Below are 15567 nucleotides of genomic sequence, written 5' to 3'. Positions count from 1 at the left end.
TTACAGGGGAATTTCCAAAGCCAGGGTGTTCCATCCTAAAATAAAGTTTACAAAGGCAACATGTTAGTCAAGGCCTAATGCATCTCTTAGGACAGAAAACTCTTTTATTGTAACACCAAGTACATATCTTTCAGAGTCACTTTTTAATGCCTGGTATCATTTCAGTGTAAGTGAATAGTGAGTCAACATTTATGTACCAAAAACTCTGGTCAATTGGCTCAATCGACAGAGTGGCTCTGTGTTAATAGAGAAACGGCTGCTCTTAGACTCTTTCTTCCTTTTTGCCTTTTTTTTATTCAATGGGCAGAATGAAATGGAGGTTTTGGCATCACAGAAAAATGGACTTAGTATTTGGCTTAGTCATAATGTCTATCATATTTTCTTTCTCGTGTAGAACCAAGTCACAAAAGAAAAGATTTGAAGAAGAATTAAATGAAAGGATGATCCAAGCAATTGATGGAATCAATGCACAAAAGTGAGTACTTCTTAATCTTAAATTTTCATACATTTTTTTCCTCTTTTTTTTTTAATAGTTTATTGTCAAATTAGTTTCCACATAACACTCAGTGCTCATCCCCACAAGTGTCCTCCTCCATGCCCATCCCCCCCTCCCCCCACATCCATCAGTCCTCAGTTTTTCATACATTTTTAATTTCGAACATATCGTGTGAAAATCATGCCATGTCTTCCAAGAATTTTACCTTCAACTCTAATATCCACATGACAAAGCCACTTTTTTCATTTCACCTCAACTGTCCTTAATAATAGCTTCTTTCAATTAGAAAAATTTTGACTCCTCCCTATGAAATCCTCTCCAAGTAGATTACTGATAAACAACATGAGATGTAAACAGAGAGAGAAGAATTAGAGCAAAATATGTTCAGTAAAGTAATACTGAATGCCATGCAGGAAAAATCAGAGTTGTGTTATGTGACAGGAGCTACTGAAAATGCATTTATTCCGCTGAAAAAACAGGGAACATGAAAGTACCTGTGTCCTCAGTTACTGAATAGACATTGTGAGCATTAGAATCTGAATTCATGGCAGCAGTGAGAAGAAGAAGGATTCTTTAGGGGACAAAATGTCATTCAGTCTATGAAGTCTGTGAATGTCTATTCAGTCCATCAATTGATGTTGTAGTTTTATTATTTTTTTTAATGTTTATTTGTTACTGAGACAGAAAGAAACACAGCATGAGTGGGGGAGGGTCAGAGAGAGAGGGACACACAGAATCCGAAGCAGGCTCCAGGCTCCGAGCTGTCAGCACAGAGTCCGATGCGGGGCTCAAACCCACGAATTGTGAGATCATGACCTGAGCCGAAGTCGGACACTCAACCGAATGAGCCACCCAGGTGCCCCGGCTCTTGTAGTTTTAAATGGTCCAGGAGACACAGAGGAAAAAATGTAAAGAAGGGGATACCTTTCACAGCCTGGACATAATAACTGCATTCATTGGCCTTGACATATCCCTTTAGTCAATGTGTCATGGCTAAATTCCTAGAGGGCAGAAGATGGCTGACAGTATGGTACCGTAGACGCCCCACACAAATTTTTTAATTTAAATTGTAGCAAACACATCAGTAGATCCAAATGAAAAGAATTAATGGAAAAGTTTCCGTCCTTGTGGAAACCTATTTGATTTTTATCCTGCAACTTGACTCATGTAAAGTATGAATGATTTTCACCTAAACTCTCTGCTTCCAAAATTACATTATCCAGCTTTAAAAAAACGTGTGCCCTTTCTAGATGGTTTCTTAGAAGCATTCGTTTTAGAATATTTACACAGCTTATGAAGGACTCACCTGAGTGTATATGTATGTGTATATAGAGCATGTGTGTGATTGCATAGGTAACAATAAAGTTATCATGATTGGGCTGGAGCTGCAAGTCACATATGCTGGCATGTTCCATTAACACATGTCTAGAGCCCCTCATTGTGCTCCAAATAGAGAAAGCCTCCTCCTGTCATGGAGCACTCAGCGCACACCAGTCATGCTCAGACAAACACTTGGCTCTGCCTGGCACCCACAGCAGGGCAGAAGTCAGCTTCAGGGCTGCCGGGGTGGCTCAGTCGGTGAGCATCTGACTTCAGCTCAGGTCATGATCTCATGGTTCGTGGGTTTGAGCCCCGTGTCGGGCTCTGTGCTGACAGCTCAGAGCCTGGAGCCTGCTTCGAATTCTGTGTGTGTGTGTCTCTCTCTCTTTGCCCGTCCCCTGCTCATGCTCTATCTTTCTCTGCCTCTCAATAATTAATACACATTAAAAAATTTAAAAAAAAAAAAGTCAGCTTCAATTCTGCCCCAATTGAAACCTCAACACTTCACGAACTGAGAAACGTGATTGCCTGGACTCTGGCAGCTAAACCCCGGGTTGGAGTCTGATGACATGTGATATGGGAAGAAGGGTATATTCATTCAACCACAGGAAATAGCACCTACTACTCTGTGACCCACCAGAAGAAAACACAACCTCAGAATTGAAAGAGAACACCTTGTTCCTGCCAAATTTAGCCCGTTACAGTAATCACAGTAACAGTAGAAAACTCGTGTGTAAAACCAGCGTTGTCAGGTCTTCCTGCAGGACCTCTCCCTTCTTCAACCCCCTTTGGGTCCAGCTTTGAGAGTGTTCCTACAGAAGGAATCATTACATAGTGCAGTCATTGGCTTGGCTTTATTTTGTCGATGTGGCCTTTGGATTGTCTGTTCGTGCTGTATCATTTCGTACTGTATTCAAATACATGTTGAGTGAATACCTCCATGTTTTAATGTAGGTTTATTCTAAGGTAATGTTTCACGTCGGTGTAACTGCTTAGGTTGTAATTTTCCCAACACGTTTCAGAAACAAAATAAGGGGAAATGCCATTCTGTGCTCGAAAGTCAAAACGGAAATGTTGAAATGGAAGCTACTTTGCATATATTCTTTAATTAGAATCAATCCCATTCTGTCAGGACTTACTCATTACCTGCTCTTGTTCCTTCATATGATGGCCTTCTGTCTTTGAATCTCCACTTGATGATTCCATAGAGACTTCGGGTTTGATGTACCATTCTGTCATTTTCTGCAGTGGGCATGAAACCGTGATTTATAGGCAGATTTTCATGTATTCATTCATTTACTCATTTGTCAAGCATTTTGTTAAAGGCTGGGCAATGTCAGCATGTGCTTGGATTCAGACACCCAAGACATAAGGCACAATGTCCCCTCTCAAAGACCTAAGAGAGAAATCACCGCACGTGTGCTCAGCGCAGAGGTGTGAGAGATTTGACTTAGCCTGGGAAGACAAGGTGTGGGAAGAAAGCATGATTGGTAGTTCTGCACAGAGGAGACTTGCTGGAAGCTTCTCTCAGGGCCTCAGTGCAGGAAAAGGGAGGCCTCACAGTCGAACGTGCCCAGGCCATTTACTCTAGGGGCATTTTTCTCTAGACCAGGTAGGCTTTCCTGTAAGACTGACTTCAATAAAGGGGCATGCAGTATGGCTATCTTGAGGACGGGTCTGTCACATGGTTCTCCCAAATTTGTTTTTATTTATTTATTTTTTTTAACATTCATTTATTCTTGAGAGAGAGAGAGAGAGACAGAGCACAAGGAAGGAAAAGGGGGAGGGAGAGGGAGACGGAGACAGAGAATCCGAAGCAGGCTCCAGGCTCCGAGCTGTCAGCACAGAGCCCGACCTGGGGCTCAAACTCACAAGCTGTGAGATCATGACCTTAGCCGAAGTAGGACACTTAACCCACTGGGCCCCCCAGCCCCCTCTTGTTTTTGGCTTTTAAAGCAAAAACAGAAAAAAGGAACGTGAAGAAGTTCTAAGAGGGAAAGACGTTGGGCTTCACAAGGAAATGAGCTTGTGAGTTCATGAGGAGCTGTGCCCCAAGTTGAAATACGTACGGCGGGCAGAGTTGACGCACCAGTGCAGGACAGACAGACCAGAGGGTCTCAGGCCACAGGGCTAAGGCAGGGTGCAGCTCCCCCGCTGAGATCACCTGTCCAGAGGCATTTTTTCAGCCTTCATTCTGTAGACCGTCTGTCCCCAATGCCAAGGCCTTAATATACCATCCGGGCCGCCAAAGCCTTCAGTTTCAGCGCTGCCTGGAGAGGTGTGTTAGTGTACCTGGGCCACCATGACCGGACACCACAGATGGGGATGGGGGCCTAAACAGCAGATGCTTAGTTCTCACAGTTCCGGAGGCTGGATGGCCATGATCAGGGTGCTGGCGTGGTCGGGTTCTGGTGAGAGTTCTCCCCTTGATTTGTAGAAGGTTACCTTCTTGCTGTGTTCACATGGCCTTTTCCTGAGGCCGTGCAGAGAAAGAGAGAGAACTCTCTGATGTCTCTTTTTATAAGTATGCTACCTCTTTCCCACCAGGGCTCACCCTTAATACCCCATTGAGTGTTGATTATATTCCACAGAGGCCCCATCTCTGGACACGGCCACGCTGCGGGCTAGGCCTTCAGCACACAAACTGGGGGGAATAATAGAAGCCTCCAGTCATCACAGTAGGAAAGGGGACTTCTCTCTATTTTATAGGGTCCTTTTTGCCATAAGAACCTACATCCCTACGTGCCAGAATAATGCTGGGTAATGATGTGCGTGTACTTAGTCCCCTCATTCAAGTCAGGTTCTTGTTCAAGTCAGGATTTTATTCAGAATCAGGATCATGTTCAAGCTCTTTGAGCTGGGCCTAGCACAAAAACAAATAAACAAACAAAAAACCTTGGTCTAAATTAATAGACAGTCACTCGGGACGCTTGGGTGGCTCAGTTGGTTGAGCGGTTGGTTGGGACTTGATTTTGTCCCAGGTCGTGATCTCACAGTCTGTGAGCTCGAGTCCCAGATGGGAGTCTGTGCTGACAGCATGGAGCCGTTTTGGGATTCTCTCTTTCTCTTTCTCTCTCTGTGTCCCCTCACCCTCTCAAAATAAATAAACTTTAAAAAAAAAAAAACTTTTTAAAATAAAGAATCGCTGATTATATAGCCCAGGGGTGGGGTTGATTTTCTTCATCCCATAGACCGCCTGGGTCAGGAGCAAGTCAGGACAGGACCCCAGAAGTAAAACAGACATTCTCCCTTCCTTCCCCTTTCCCCTCCCCCCGCTTCCTCTCCCTCCCTTTCTTCTCCTTTATTTTCCCTTCTTTACCTCTCTTACAGTTCCAAAAAATAATATTCCAAACATCCAAATCATGTTTATAGATGCCTGAGTTTCCTGCACGCCACTGAAGTGAACTGAGGGCGTCTCAGAGAACCTAGGATGGTAAAGCCTGTAAGATGAATATACTGTCGTTCCTTCCAAGGAAAAGGGCAGAAGAACCCAGCGCTCGTGGCTGACGAAGCTCAGTGTTAAGTGTTAGGGACACAGGGACACAGGGCCTGGCTGGAGCACGTCCTGTCCAACTGCAGGACACAGGCAGGTAACAGAAACCGACACTGGACATAGAGGCCCTGCTAATTCAGAAGCCGCTTTCAACTTCTCCTTGATAATATTTCACTTCTACTTTATTTCCAATCTGATGTTACCCAGGGGCATTTTGAAATTAGATTTTTCTTTCTCAATAAAGGAAAAAAACTATTTTGAATAAGTTACCTCCATACATTATTCATAGTTTGATATTCATAACAAGTACACGGTTCTGAAAATGAATACGGTTAAAATTTATCTTAGATTTTATTTTCTGCTCCTTTTGCCGTTAACCAACCTTTTATTTCTCCAGCCAGTCTCCTCACACAGGACAATACCATACTTCTGCAGCAGATAACGGTAGTAGGAAATACCTGGAAAAGTCTGTTTCCCTGATAGCTAAAGCTTATACCTTGAACCAAAAGGTATTTTTATGGTTCTCACTTTAAACGGGCATCATTTCTAGAACACCTCACTGACTTCTGTGCCTCGGTGGAAAGTGCGCTGTCCGTAGTGTAGATTTGTGGGTGAGTCAAGCTCACCGCGGTGCACATGTGGTGTGAGGTTCTGGGCACAGGGCTGTCCCGGGAGACCTGGAGGTGTCCCCCCTCAAATGTGCGGGTCTCCTGGGCTAACCTGTTATTAGCCACAATAGGAAGCATCAGTGTACATCTAGAAACCCTGACCCAAAGTCAGCAGGTGGCTGGACTCGCCGATTATGAGGTAAAGTGCGGCCGTTGCCTTGGCCTTCTCTTCTGGATCCTCAAATCCCTAGCCCCCCAAATACCTCAGGGAGTCAAAATCCATAGACCAATGGATTGCAGAAGAACCACAGTTAAGAAATTCATGTAAATTGATAATTACTGGAACAGATACAACATTTTTTGGAAATCTATATAAAACATAATTTTATGCCTAATATCTTCATACATATATATATACATACATATATATATACTCACTCTCTATATATATTGATATGTAGGTATAGATGTAGATATATGGTTATATGCACTTGCAGATATATGCATGTTGGTATTATATATACATATATATAATATACACACATATCTATAATGCCTATATACATACGTAACTCGGGTTATTTTTTATTAGAAAGATATTATTTAAGAAAATTAGAAAAGTAGAAATGTATATTCCTCAGTGTAATGACCCAAACCAGTTGGTAATATATTTTGTTGGTACTGATTTCTAGATTTTTTTTCTTGGTACATAGATTTCAATTTTTCCTTACATTCCTGTACTCCTGGATGTAAGAATGTGTATTTTACTATTTCACTCAGCTTCATTTCATTAAATGTGCATTTTATTTCCCAGTGTGTGACTGTACCAGGCAGTCATCGCAAGCCCAGTTTGCTTGGTCTCACACGAAGTGTGGCTATTCAGCCAGCGAGCGAGTAAAACATTTCTAGAGAAAAGTTTTGTCCTGAAGTTCCTTGTCTATTTCAACTTCCTTCTTGTAACCTATTTCTAAAAGTCAATCCATGCATAAGAACACACGTTTTCATATGATTTTTATTTATTTTTCAACATCTGAGGGATGTATGTATTATCCATGTATTTGCATAGACATAGATATTTGCATCCGTATACTACGTTAGTGGTCTGAATGGATTGCTTAGCGTGTTAGCATTTTTACCTACTTTTGAAAACCATAGTCAAACAAAACTTTTTACTTTATAGAAATGAAAGACATCACAGTGAAAGTATTTTCAGTAAGTGTGAAAGAAGCAAGATCTTCTCTCCCTGAACTCAGAAGACACTCTAAATGGTTTTGATGCTCTGGTGTATTGCTTGTTATAAGCTAAGAAAAAGGGTACTTCTCCATGAACCAAAATTTTCAGGGGATGCAGCTACCATGTGATTTTAGTAAAACATCAGGGAATAAATTTACTGATGCACTTGAATCCTTTTGATGACCTATTTCTGTAGTTCTTTAATTTGGGGACACAAGTTTCAGTTTGGTATGATGACTGGTTTGTAATGGCTCATTTTCCAAGGAGGGCCACACGTGAAAAGGAGTATTATATATGCACATCCTATTCCTCCTCAATTCTGTATCCAGCGATCTGGCATCATGCACTTTTTTAAAACTCCAGTTTGGGATGATTTACAATAAAGACAGAAGAATGCCCGTTATTTTTTAAAAAGTAGTTTCGGCTCATTGGTTGGAGGGCTAGCTTCATGATGTCTGTGCTTTTTATTTCCAGGCAGTGGCTCAAGTCTGAAGACATTCAGAGAATCTCGCTCCTGTTCTACAATAAAGTACTAGAAAAGGAAGTAAGCTGCTTTTTTCTTTCCCAGTCTTTTTTGTCTGCAATGTGAGTTTTTAAAAATCCCTTCATGAAACTGTGCTCATGTTTTCTGCACGAAGCACTGACATTGCCTTAGACTGTATCAGACCTTTTACAGCTTTTTCTATGATGCTTCCATGCACAAGTTGTCGGACTGTGAGTCTTGTTACCGAGTCTCTGTCTGGCTGGGCACCCCGCTCAGCACTGCTCGTGGCGATGACATCTGCAATAGTCTGATACCGGGCTTAGGGGAGGGGACAGGAGCTAATGACTAGCTTTCTCAATGGCCCTTCTTCTTCTTTTTTTAATGTTTCTTTTTTGAGAGAGAGAGAGAGAGAGAGCGAGTAGGGGAGAGGCAGAGAGAGAGGGAGACACAGAATCCAAAGCAGGTCCCAGGCTCTGAGCTGTCAGCACAGAGCCTGACGTGGGGCTCCAACTCACGAACCTCAAGATCACAGTCTGAGCCGAAGTCAGACGCTTAAGGGACTGAGCTACCCAGGTGCCCCTCAAGGGCGTATTTTCTTAGAAAAGTTTTTAAAAGAAAACAAAACCCTTCCTGATAAATGTGCAGCTTCTTTACACAAATCATTGTAATTTTTTAACAAAAATATGAGATTTACGTTGAACATCCATTTGGGAGAATTAGAAACACTAAACTTTTAAGTATTTGTTGCATCTAAATACTTTCACTTTGTGACCCCTAAAGTAAGAGCCATGATAGGCTCAAATAAATAAGCAGATATGTGGGCTTTACATGTTAGGCTTAACATGCATTTGCTAAAATGAATTAAGTAATTATTGTCCCAAAAAACCACCATTCTTCTAGGTCAGTTTTATTGCATTTGCCTTTTATTTTCTGTTGATCAAGAAAAAGAAACAAGTTTGAGATAACTTTTATCATCCTGCTATATAATTACAAGCTTAGTTTGAACAAAAGCTACTATATTAATGTCAATGGTCGCAGCACTGGTATTAAAATTTTGCTGAGAATATTCAGTTCATTGGCTTATGGATATTGAACAGAATATCCAAAATCCATCAGGGTTAGATTTTTTAGTTGCATCGGAACTGTCTTTTGTGTTAGCGGTCAATGAGATCAATTGCCTGCTTTTAAGTCAACATACTGACTGCAGACGGCTTACCAAATTGACGTGTGATATAATTCACCATTACTATGGATCATTTTATCCTTGAATAACTTTAACAGATACTGATGGCTACTTATTGTTTAAATGTTAAATGATTCCTGCTTGATTCAAGTCCATTTCCTTTATTAACACCACAAGGAAGTTCTAATTCATAAATGACAGAAAGCCCAGAAGAAGGTAAAAGATAAGGGTGCAAGTGAGTGCATAAATGTAATCACCCTTCTGCAATTATGTGACTGTCGCTTCTTCACCAGCATGTAAATTCTCCTGGCTATTCCGTCACAAAATTCACCCAGAAAATATTCAGGTAAACAGAAGGCGATCATCATTTTAAAACGCAGCTCTTGCTGACATTCCCCCTCTGCGCATATTTGTAGAGGCCAACATTGAGGCAAATTGTAGATGCACTGGGATGTAAGCTGCCTTCCTGTCCACCTATCCCCAGCCTGCTCTTCTGGCCAGCAAGATGGGGTCAAAGGCAACAAGACAGAGCAAGAGAAATGTCAGTAGATCACCTAGACGCCCATCATCCTGTGATAAAACCCCACAAGCTCAACCCAAGACATTTGTACTGTAACTTCCCACAACTTGGGCACAGTCTAACCAGATACGGCAAATGCAACCTTCAAGTATTGTCAGGAGGTTTCGAGAGCGTGGGCACAAAAACTGCTATTTCCTTCAGTTTATGAGAATACCCTTTTGTGAAGCAGTAGAACCGGGTGGTTGAGATCCTGGGTTTGGGCGCCTGTCCACCTGGGTGAAGTCCCAACTTTTGTCACAATCTGTGTCTTCCTGAGAATGTTAGCCAGTCATTCTGGTCCAAAGGCCTTCATCAAAAATAGAGACAGTAATAGTTCATGCCTCAGGCAGTGGTGGAGATGAAATGAGTTGGGGCATGTAAAGCGTTCAGAGTGCCTGCCACACCATCGCGAGGGCGATGTGCAGCAGAGGCCCCTACCGCCATTACGGGTGCGGCACTGGCTGGCCTTTCTCTGCGTGACTCAAGCAGGGGGTCAGCTACCCTGGTCAGTGCATGGTCCTGGGTGTTAGGAAAGCCTTGCGAGCCCGATCATTGCGGGAGAAGAGTCCATCAGCCAGGCGCACACAAGCAAACAGAACAGTCATAGACCTAGAACAGAGCCCACTGACCTTCTCTGTCTTACAGATTTCCCCACCGCCTCTAAGTAGCATTGGGATAAGCAATAAACATAAAGCACTAAAATAAAGAAAATGAGAAAATTGCATTTCCGCAAAAGTCAAGTATACGGATAGTCACCTGCTTTCCCCACACAGCTGTGGACGCGAGGCCCACAATGGGCCCCGAGCACCTGCACGCACACTGGGTGCCGCCAGTTCACTCATGGGTCCCTGTGGTCAGGTAGCCTCATTCCCCGGTGGACGGTGTGTCTCAGAAAAATCCTGGTTTTAGGGAGAAACGCTTTCACAGCTCATTTGGAGGGAGGAAGCGCTCCTTGCCGGCGATGAACGACCATGTCCTTAGCTTGTTTTTTGCCACGTCCTAACTTGGGAGTGTGATGCATGAAAATAGGTACAGGCAGGCTGCTGGCTGATTGTTTCAGCCCCTCTCGGAGAACGTCACTCATTGTTCCCTTCTTGTCCCCTCAGTACCGAGCCACTGCGCTGCCGGCGTTCAAGTATTATGTGACCTGCGCGTGTCTTATATTGTTCTGCATCTTCATCGTGCAGATTCTGGTGTTGCCCAAGTAAGTACATGCGGTTCTCCGCTGTGGCTCTCCCTGGGTGCTCCTTCCCACGGGTGTCCAGTGGTACCAAAGGGTAAGACAGGATTCAGATTTCCAAACAGGGGGGTTGTGTAACCTGGGGAAGGGGCCGTTAATTCAGTATCTCTGAAGCTAAGTGGCTCCCATGTGTCCTGCTTAGTTACAATACGATTGGATTTTCAAAGTGGACCTGTTGATTCACTATCTATAGAGATTAAAATAATACATTTACCCTTCTTACTTTGATTTCTGTATTGCTCTGGTACCCAGGGTAAAAAATATAGCCCAAGAAACTTTACCCAGAAAGAGATAAATGTCTAGATATTGTTTCTAATAAATAAATATGGTCATTATGTATGAAAAGGATAAAACGCGCTCTGGGCACATCTGCCCATTCTGATTCCGCCTTCTTCGCCCTGAAGTCTACCCTCTGCCACCCTTTCTGATTGTTATAGGTCACCGTCAGCTCACCCCTCCCGGGACACACCCAGGGACAGAGGGAAGAAACTGTGCAAGCCAGATTTCACACTTGCACAGTTTGGGGTGCACTTCTGGTCCCATCTATTGGTGAAAATCCAGCCACTCTGGGATTCTTAGATCGCCTTTCATTCTTACTGAGTGCAATATAAGTCAACCAGCTTTCTTCAAACTGATGGATTCTTCCTCATTCTACAGTCTTAAGAGAACAAAAACTCTTGTCCATTTGTCAATCATTGGGGGATATAGAAACTCTTAAGACAAATCTTCTTCCTGTTACCTCTGTTCTATTAAAGCCAAAGCAACCATTTTCAACCTAGTCAGATCTAGTTGCGTGTTTGCATTTAACCTCAGCAGCATTTGTGGGCAACTTGACTTGCTGAGATTGACCTGCATTTTGCCTCATGAGGATGTGGCGGAAACTAGGGAGAAATGATCTGTCTTTCCCTTCTGGACCCCACAGGACGTTCTTCTGGGCACTAATCCAATACAAAGGCATTTATAGAAGTAATAACAAGTCACAGTATAACTCACACATGGAGGCTCCAAACTATCTGCCCCCTTTTAGAAGAGGTTCCCGGTAAATTTCCCTTCCCCCCCCCCAAATAAATTAGCATCGAAATACATGGGCCAAATGAACTATTCTTCTGGGATTACAAAATCTTACATGAAAGTTCCACATGTCATTATATCCATTTCCCACCCCAAAAAAGGTAACAAATTAAGCTGCTTCTGGGTTCCAGCCTGTGCCACTTGGTACAGGAAAGAATGAACAGAACTTGCACACACAAAACTTACTGACTGATAGAGGGTGTTAAAAAAGTTACATAGGTGAAACAAATATCACCAAGGGAAGTGGACTCTTATTTTTACTATTAAGTAGAAAAATTCATTTCTTTTTCTACATCTTCCTATTGGCTGAGTATCTTTCTATTTTCTACATCATAAATAAGACAGGGTTTATCACTCGCTGGAAGGAATTGAAAGAGAGGAAAGTGACTAGGATTTTTTTAACCATCCATTTAATTACTATGCAAAATGTTTCTTTTTCATGCTATCCATTTGTTTTTTCTTGATTTTTATTCAAGTGGAATTAACATTCAGTTCTCTGGGAGCCTCAGGTGCACAAGCAAATGATTCAACAATTCGTACCTTACTCCTGACTCGAGGCTCTTCCCGCTAAGTGTACTCAATGCCCTTCCCCTGATTTCCCCTGGCCAGCCACCGGTTTGCTCTTTGTATTTAAGAGTCTATTTTTGTTTGTTTGTCTCTTTTTTCCTTTGTTTTGTCTTTTAAATTCTACATAGGAGTAAAATCATATGGTATTTGTTTTTCTCTGACTTACTTTACTTAGCCTCTAGGTCCATCCGTGCTGTGACTAACAGCAAGATTTTGTTATGACTGAATAACATTCCATTGTATACGTACCACATCTTTATCCCATTCATCTACCGATTGACACTGGGGCTGCTGCTGTATCTCGGCTGTTGTAGATAATGCTGCGGTAAACATGGGGCGTGTACATCTTTTCAAATAAGTTTTGTTTTGTTTGAGAAAAAGCAACCCTGGAGCGTTGTTGGTGGGAATGCAAACTGGTGCAGCCACTCTGGCAAACAATAAGAAGTTTCCTCAAACAATTAAAAATAGAACTACCCTGTGATCCAGCAATTCCACTACTAGGATGCCTTAAAAGATGATGCCAAGGAAACCAGAAACTTCTAAGGACCAAGGGAAATCATTTGTGGGATTGCGCTTTCCAGAAAACATCAGGGAGATGTCTTCTGTCTCTGCTTTTATTACCTCTCTTCTGTTGTGCTATATCTTTAAGACAACCCAGGGAAGTCCATTGTCTCAGGCATCATCACCAGTTATTAGTGGGTTTCTCTTGAGCAACGAGTTGGGTTTGGAGCCTGAACATTGTGAGATCTGTGCTGGTTGCACTTCCCTTCTTTGCGCTGGCAGTGAGAGAGCTCAGGGTACGTCTGCAGGCTCCTCTGACGGAGAGGGTAGATGCTGGAACTTTCTGTGCTTGTTTCATATTACATTTATATTATGTTTATATTGTATTATAATGTCCCCTTCATTCTTTTCATGCTAATGTCCTCCTGTCTCTTTCTTATTTCTTTTTAAACAATTCTTCTTGTGAAGTATTTCAAAGATACCGAAAAATACAGAGCATAATATTATAAACATGCATGGGCACACAGTCCAAGCAGTACAAATTTGATCCTATGTTATGTTTACCATAGATAAGTTTATATGGCCTTGAAGCATTATTGTTTGGGTATATTTCCTGTAAACAGCAGCTATTTTTATTTTGGTTTTTATTTATTCTATCCTATATTTTTTCTATATTAATGGTATTTGCTTCCATTTGTATTTGATTTTATTACTGATATATGTGAACTCACTTCTACCATCTTACATTTTAATCACATTGCTTTTCTTGGTGTACTTCCCCACTTCCTAACTTCTAAAGGATCCATTCATTTTTCTTTGTTCTTTTCTTTTCCTTTACTAGTTAGGATCTCTCTTTCTCTCTCCTTTGTGTGCATATGCATCCTCTCTCTCTCCTCTCCCTCTTTCTCTCTCTCTATATATATATTACACACATGCATAATTATATATAGCATACATATGTAAAATGTGTGTGCTTGTATAACTATATATGTATATAACTATATAACATATAGTCTTCATTTAATATATTCTGAAGTTAGTCATTGTATCTTTTGTGTAATTATTTCTTAGAGCTTTTGTTCCAGATAATTATACCCAGTATGTATTTAGATTTGCTCTTTTCTTTACCAGCTTATTTGTTCATCAATGTCTTTTTTTTTTTTTTTAGTTTATTTACTTACTTTGAGAGATAAAGAGAGAGCATAAGTGGGGAGGGGCAAAGAGACAGTGAGAGAGATAATCCCAAGCAGGCTCTGCACTATCAGCACAGAAATTAACACAGAGCTTGATTTCACAGACTGTGAGATCAAGACCTGAGCTGAAATCAAGAGTCAGATATTTAACCGACTGATCCACCCAGGCACCCCATCAATGTCTGTTTTAAATTACAGTATAATTAACATGTGTCATAATAGCTTCAGGTGTACAGTATTATCATTCAGCAATTCTATACATTCCTCAGTGCTTATCCGATATACTCTTACTTAAATTTTCTTAAGTGCTTATTTCTTTTGAGAGAGAGGGAGAGAAAGAGCACAAGTGTGGTAAGGGCAGAGAGAGAGGGAGACAAAGAATCCAAAGCAGGCTCAAGGCTCTGAGCTGTCAGCAAAGAGCCCGACATGGGGCTCAAACTCACAAACTGAGAGATCATGACCTGAGCTGAAGTCAGATGCTTAACCAGCCAAGCCACCCAGGTGCTCCCTTATCTGATTAAATCCCTTTATTTATTTCACTGTCTATTAAAAAGTTATTTCTTCAAGTTTATTTCCCTATTGCCAATATATATCATTTATTACTTGCTGATGTATATCATTATTACTTTTTATTGAGGTCTGTGGGTAGCTATAGCACCTGCCTTTTTCTTTATATTAAAATATTTTTACCTATCTTATTTCGCATTTGCTCTTCAATGGTAGTTTAACTGGGTATAAAATTCTAAGTTAACTCTTATTTTCCCTGAGTATTATGACAATGATAGCACATCAATTTCAGCAGCTGTTGTTGCTAATGAAATGTTTTCTGTCAATCCCATTACATTCTTTTTTAGACAGTTTGTCTTTCCTCCATGGGTGCTTCCCCCTCCCCATGCTGGAACTTCAGTATATTACTTCCTAATGTATATTTGTTCTTATAGGTGTGTCTTGTAAATCTGAAGATTCATATTTCTACTTAGTTCTTGAAAGTTCTCTAACATTATCACCTATGTATTCCTTCTATCTTTACTGTTTCCTCCTGAAATCTTATTAATTGTATATTGTGCTATTCATTCTGCTTAGCAGGTCTTAGAATTTTTCCTCTTTATTTCTTTGTGCTGCAGTCATTCTGGTGAATTCCTTATCCACATTGAGTGTATAAATTAAGTGATTACTTTATATCTAAGAACTCTATTCATTCTTTTTAAAATCTGAATTTCTGTATTTTACCTAAGGATTCCTTTTTTTCTTTTCCTTTATTAATATAATAAAAGCATATTTTATGCAATATATTGCATGAAAATAGCACTTCTTTCATTCTGTTATGATGGTGTATAAATGCATGAATTCTGCTGTGTGGTCTCTCTGTTGACTCATAGTGACATGCCTCCTTGGGTTGTATGTAATATGAACTGTGAGCTCACCAACATCAAGGGTTTGGGTCCATGGTGATCTCACATACTCTGAGTTGTGAAGGCAGTATTGTATTTTTCAGTCTCTCTGCACCAGCTGTCTCTGAGGTTCACCCGTTCAAGTCAAAGCATTTTGTTAAATTAAGGTCAAGGTCCCTTCAACTCATTGTGTATTTGACAAACTCCTTAGCATAGATCTCATTTCAG

General features: G+C 41.2%; 1 protein-coding gene across 1 annotated transcript in view; it reads left to right on the top strand.

The window, feature by feature from the left end:
* ADCY2 (adenylate cyclase 2) overlaps positions 1-15567 on the top strand; it is a 201634-nt gene that overhangs the window by 94327 nt on the left and 91740 nt on the right. Inside the window, exons 10-12 of the mRNA XM_077749455.1 lie at positions 395-475; positions 7625-7694; positions 10483-10580. Of these exons, the coding sequence (XP_077605581.1) occupies positions 395-475; positions 7625-7694; positions 10483-10580 (249 nt within the window). The remainder of the gene's footprint in view (positions 1-394; positions 476-7624; positions 7695-10482; positions 10581-15567) is intronic.

This window comes from Crocuta crocuta, unplaced genomic scaffold, assembly GCF_008692635.1.
Source record: "Crocuta crocuta isolate KB4526 unplaced genomic scaffold, BGI_CrCroc_1.0 scaffold89, whole genome shotgun sequence".
Taxonomy (NCBI): domain Eukaryota; kingdom Metazoa; phylum Chordata; class Mammalia; order Carnivora; family Hyaenidae; genus Crocuta; species Crocuta crocuta.
Note: the sequence above shows the minus strand (reverse complement) of the source record. Positions and strands in the feature narration are given on the sequence as shown.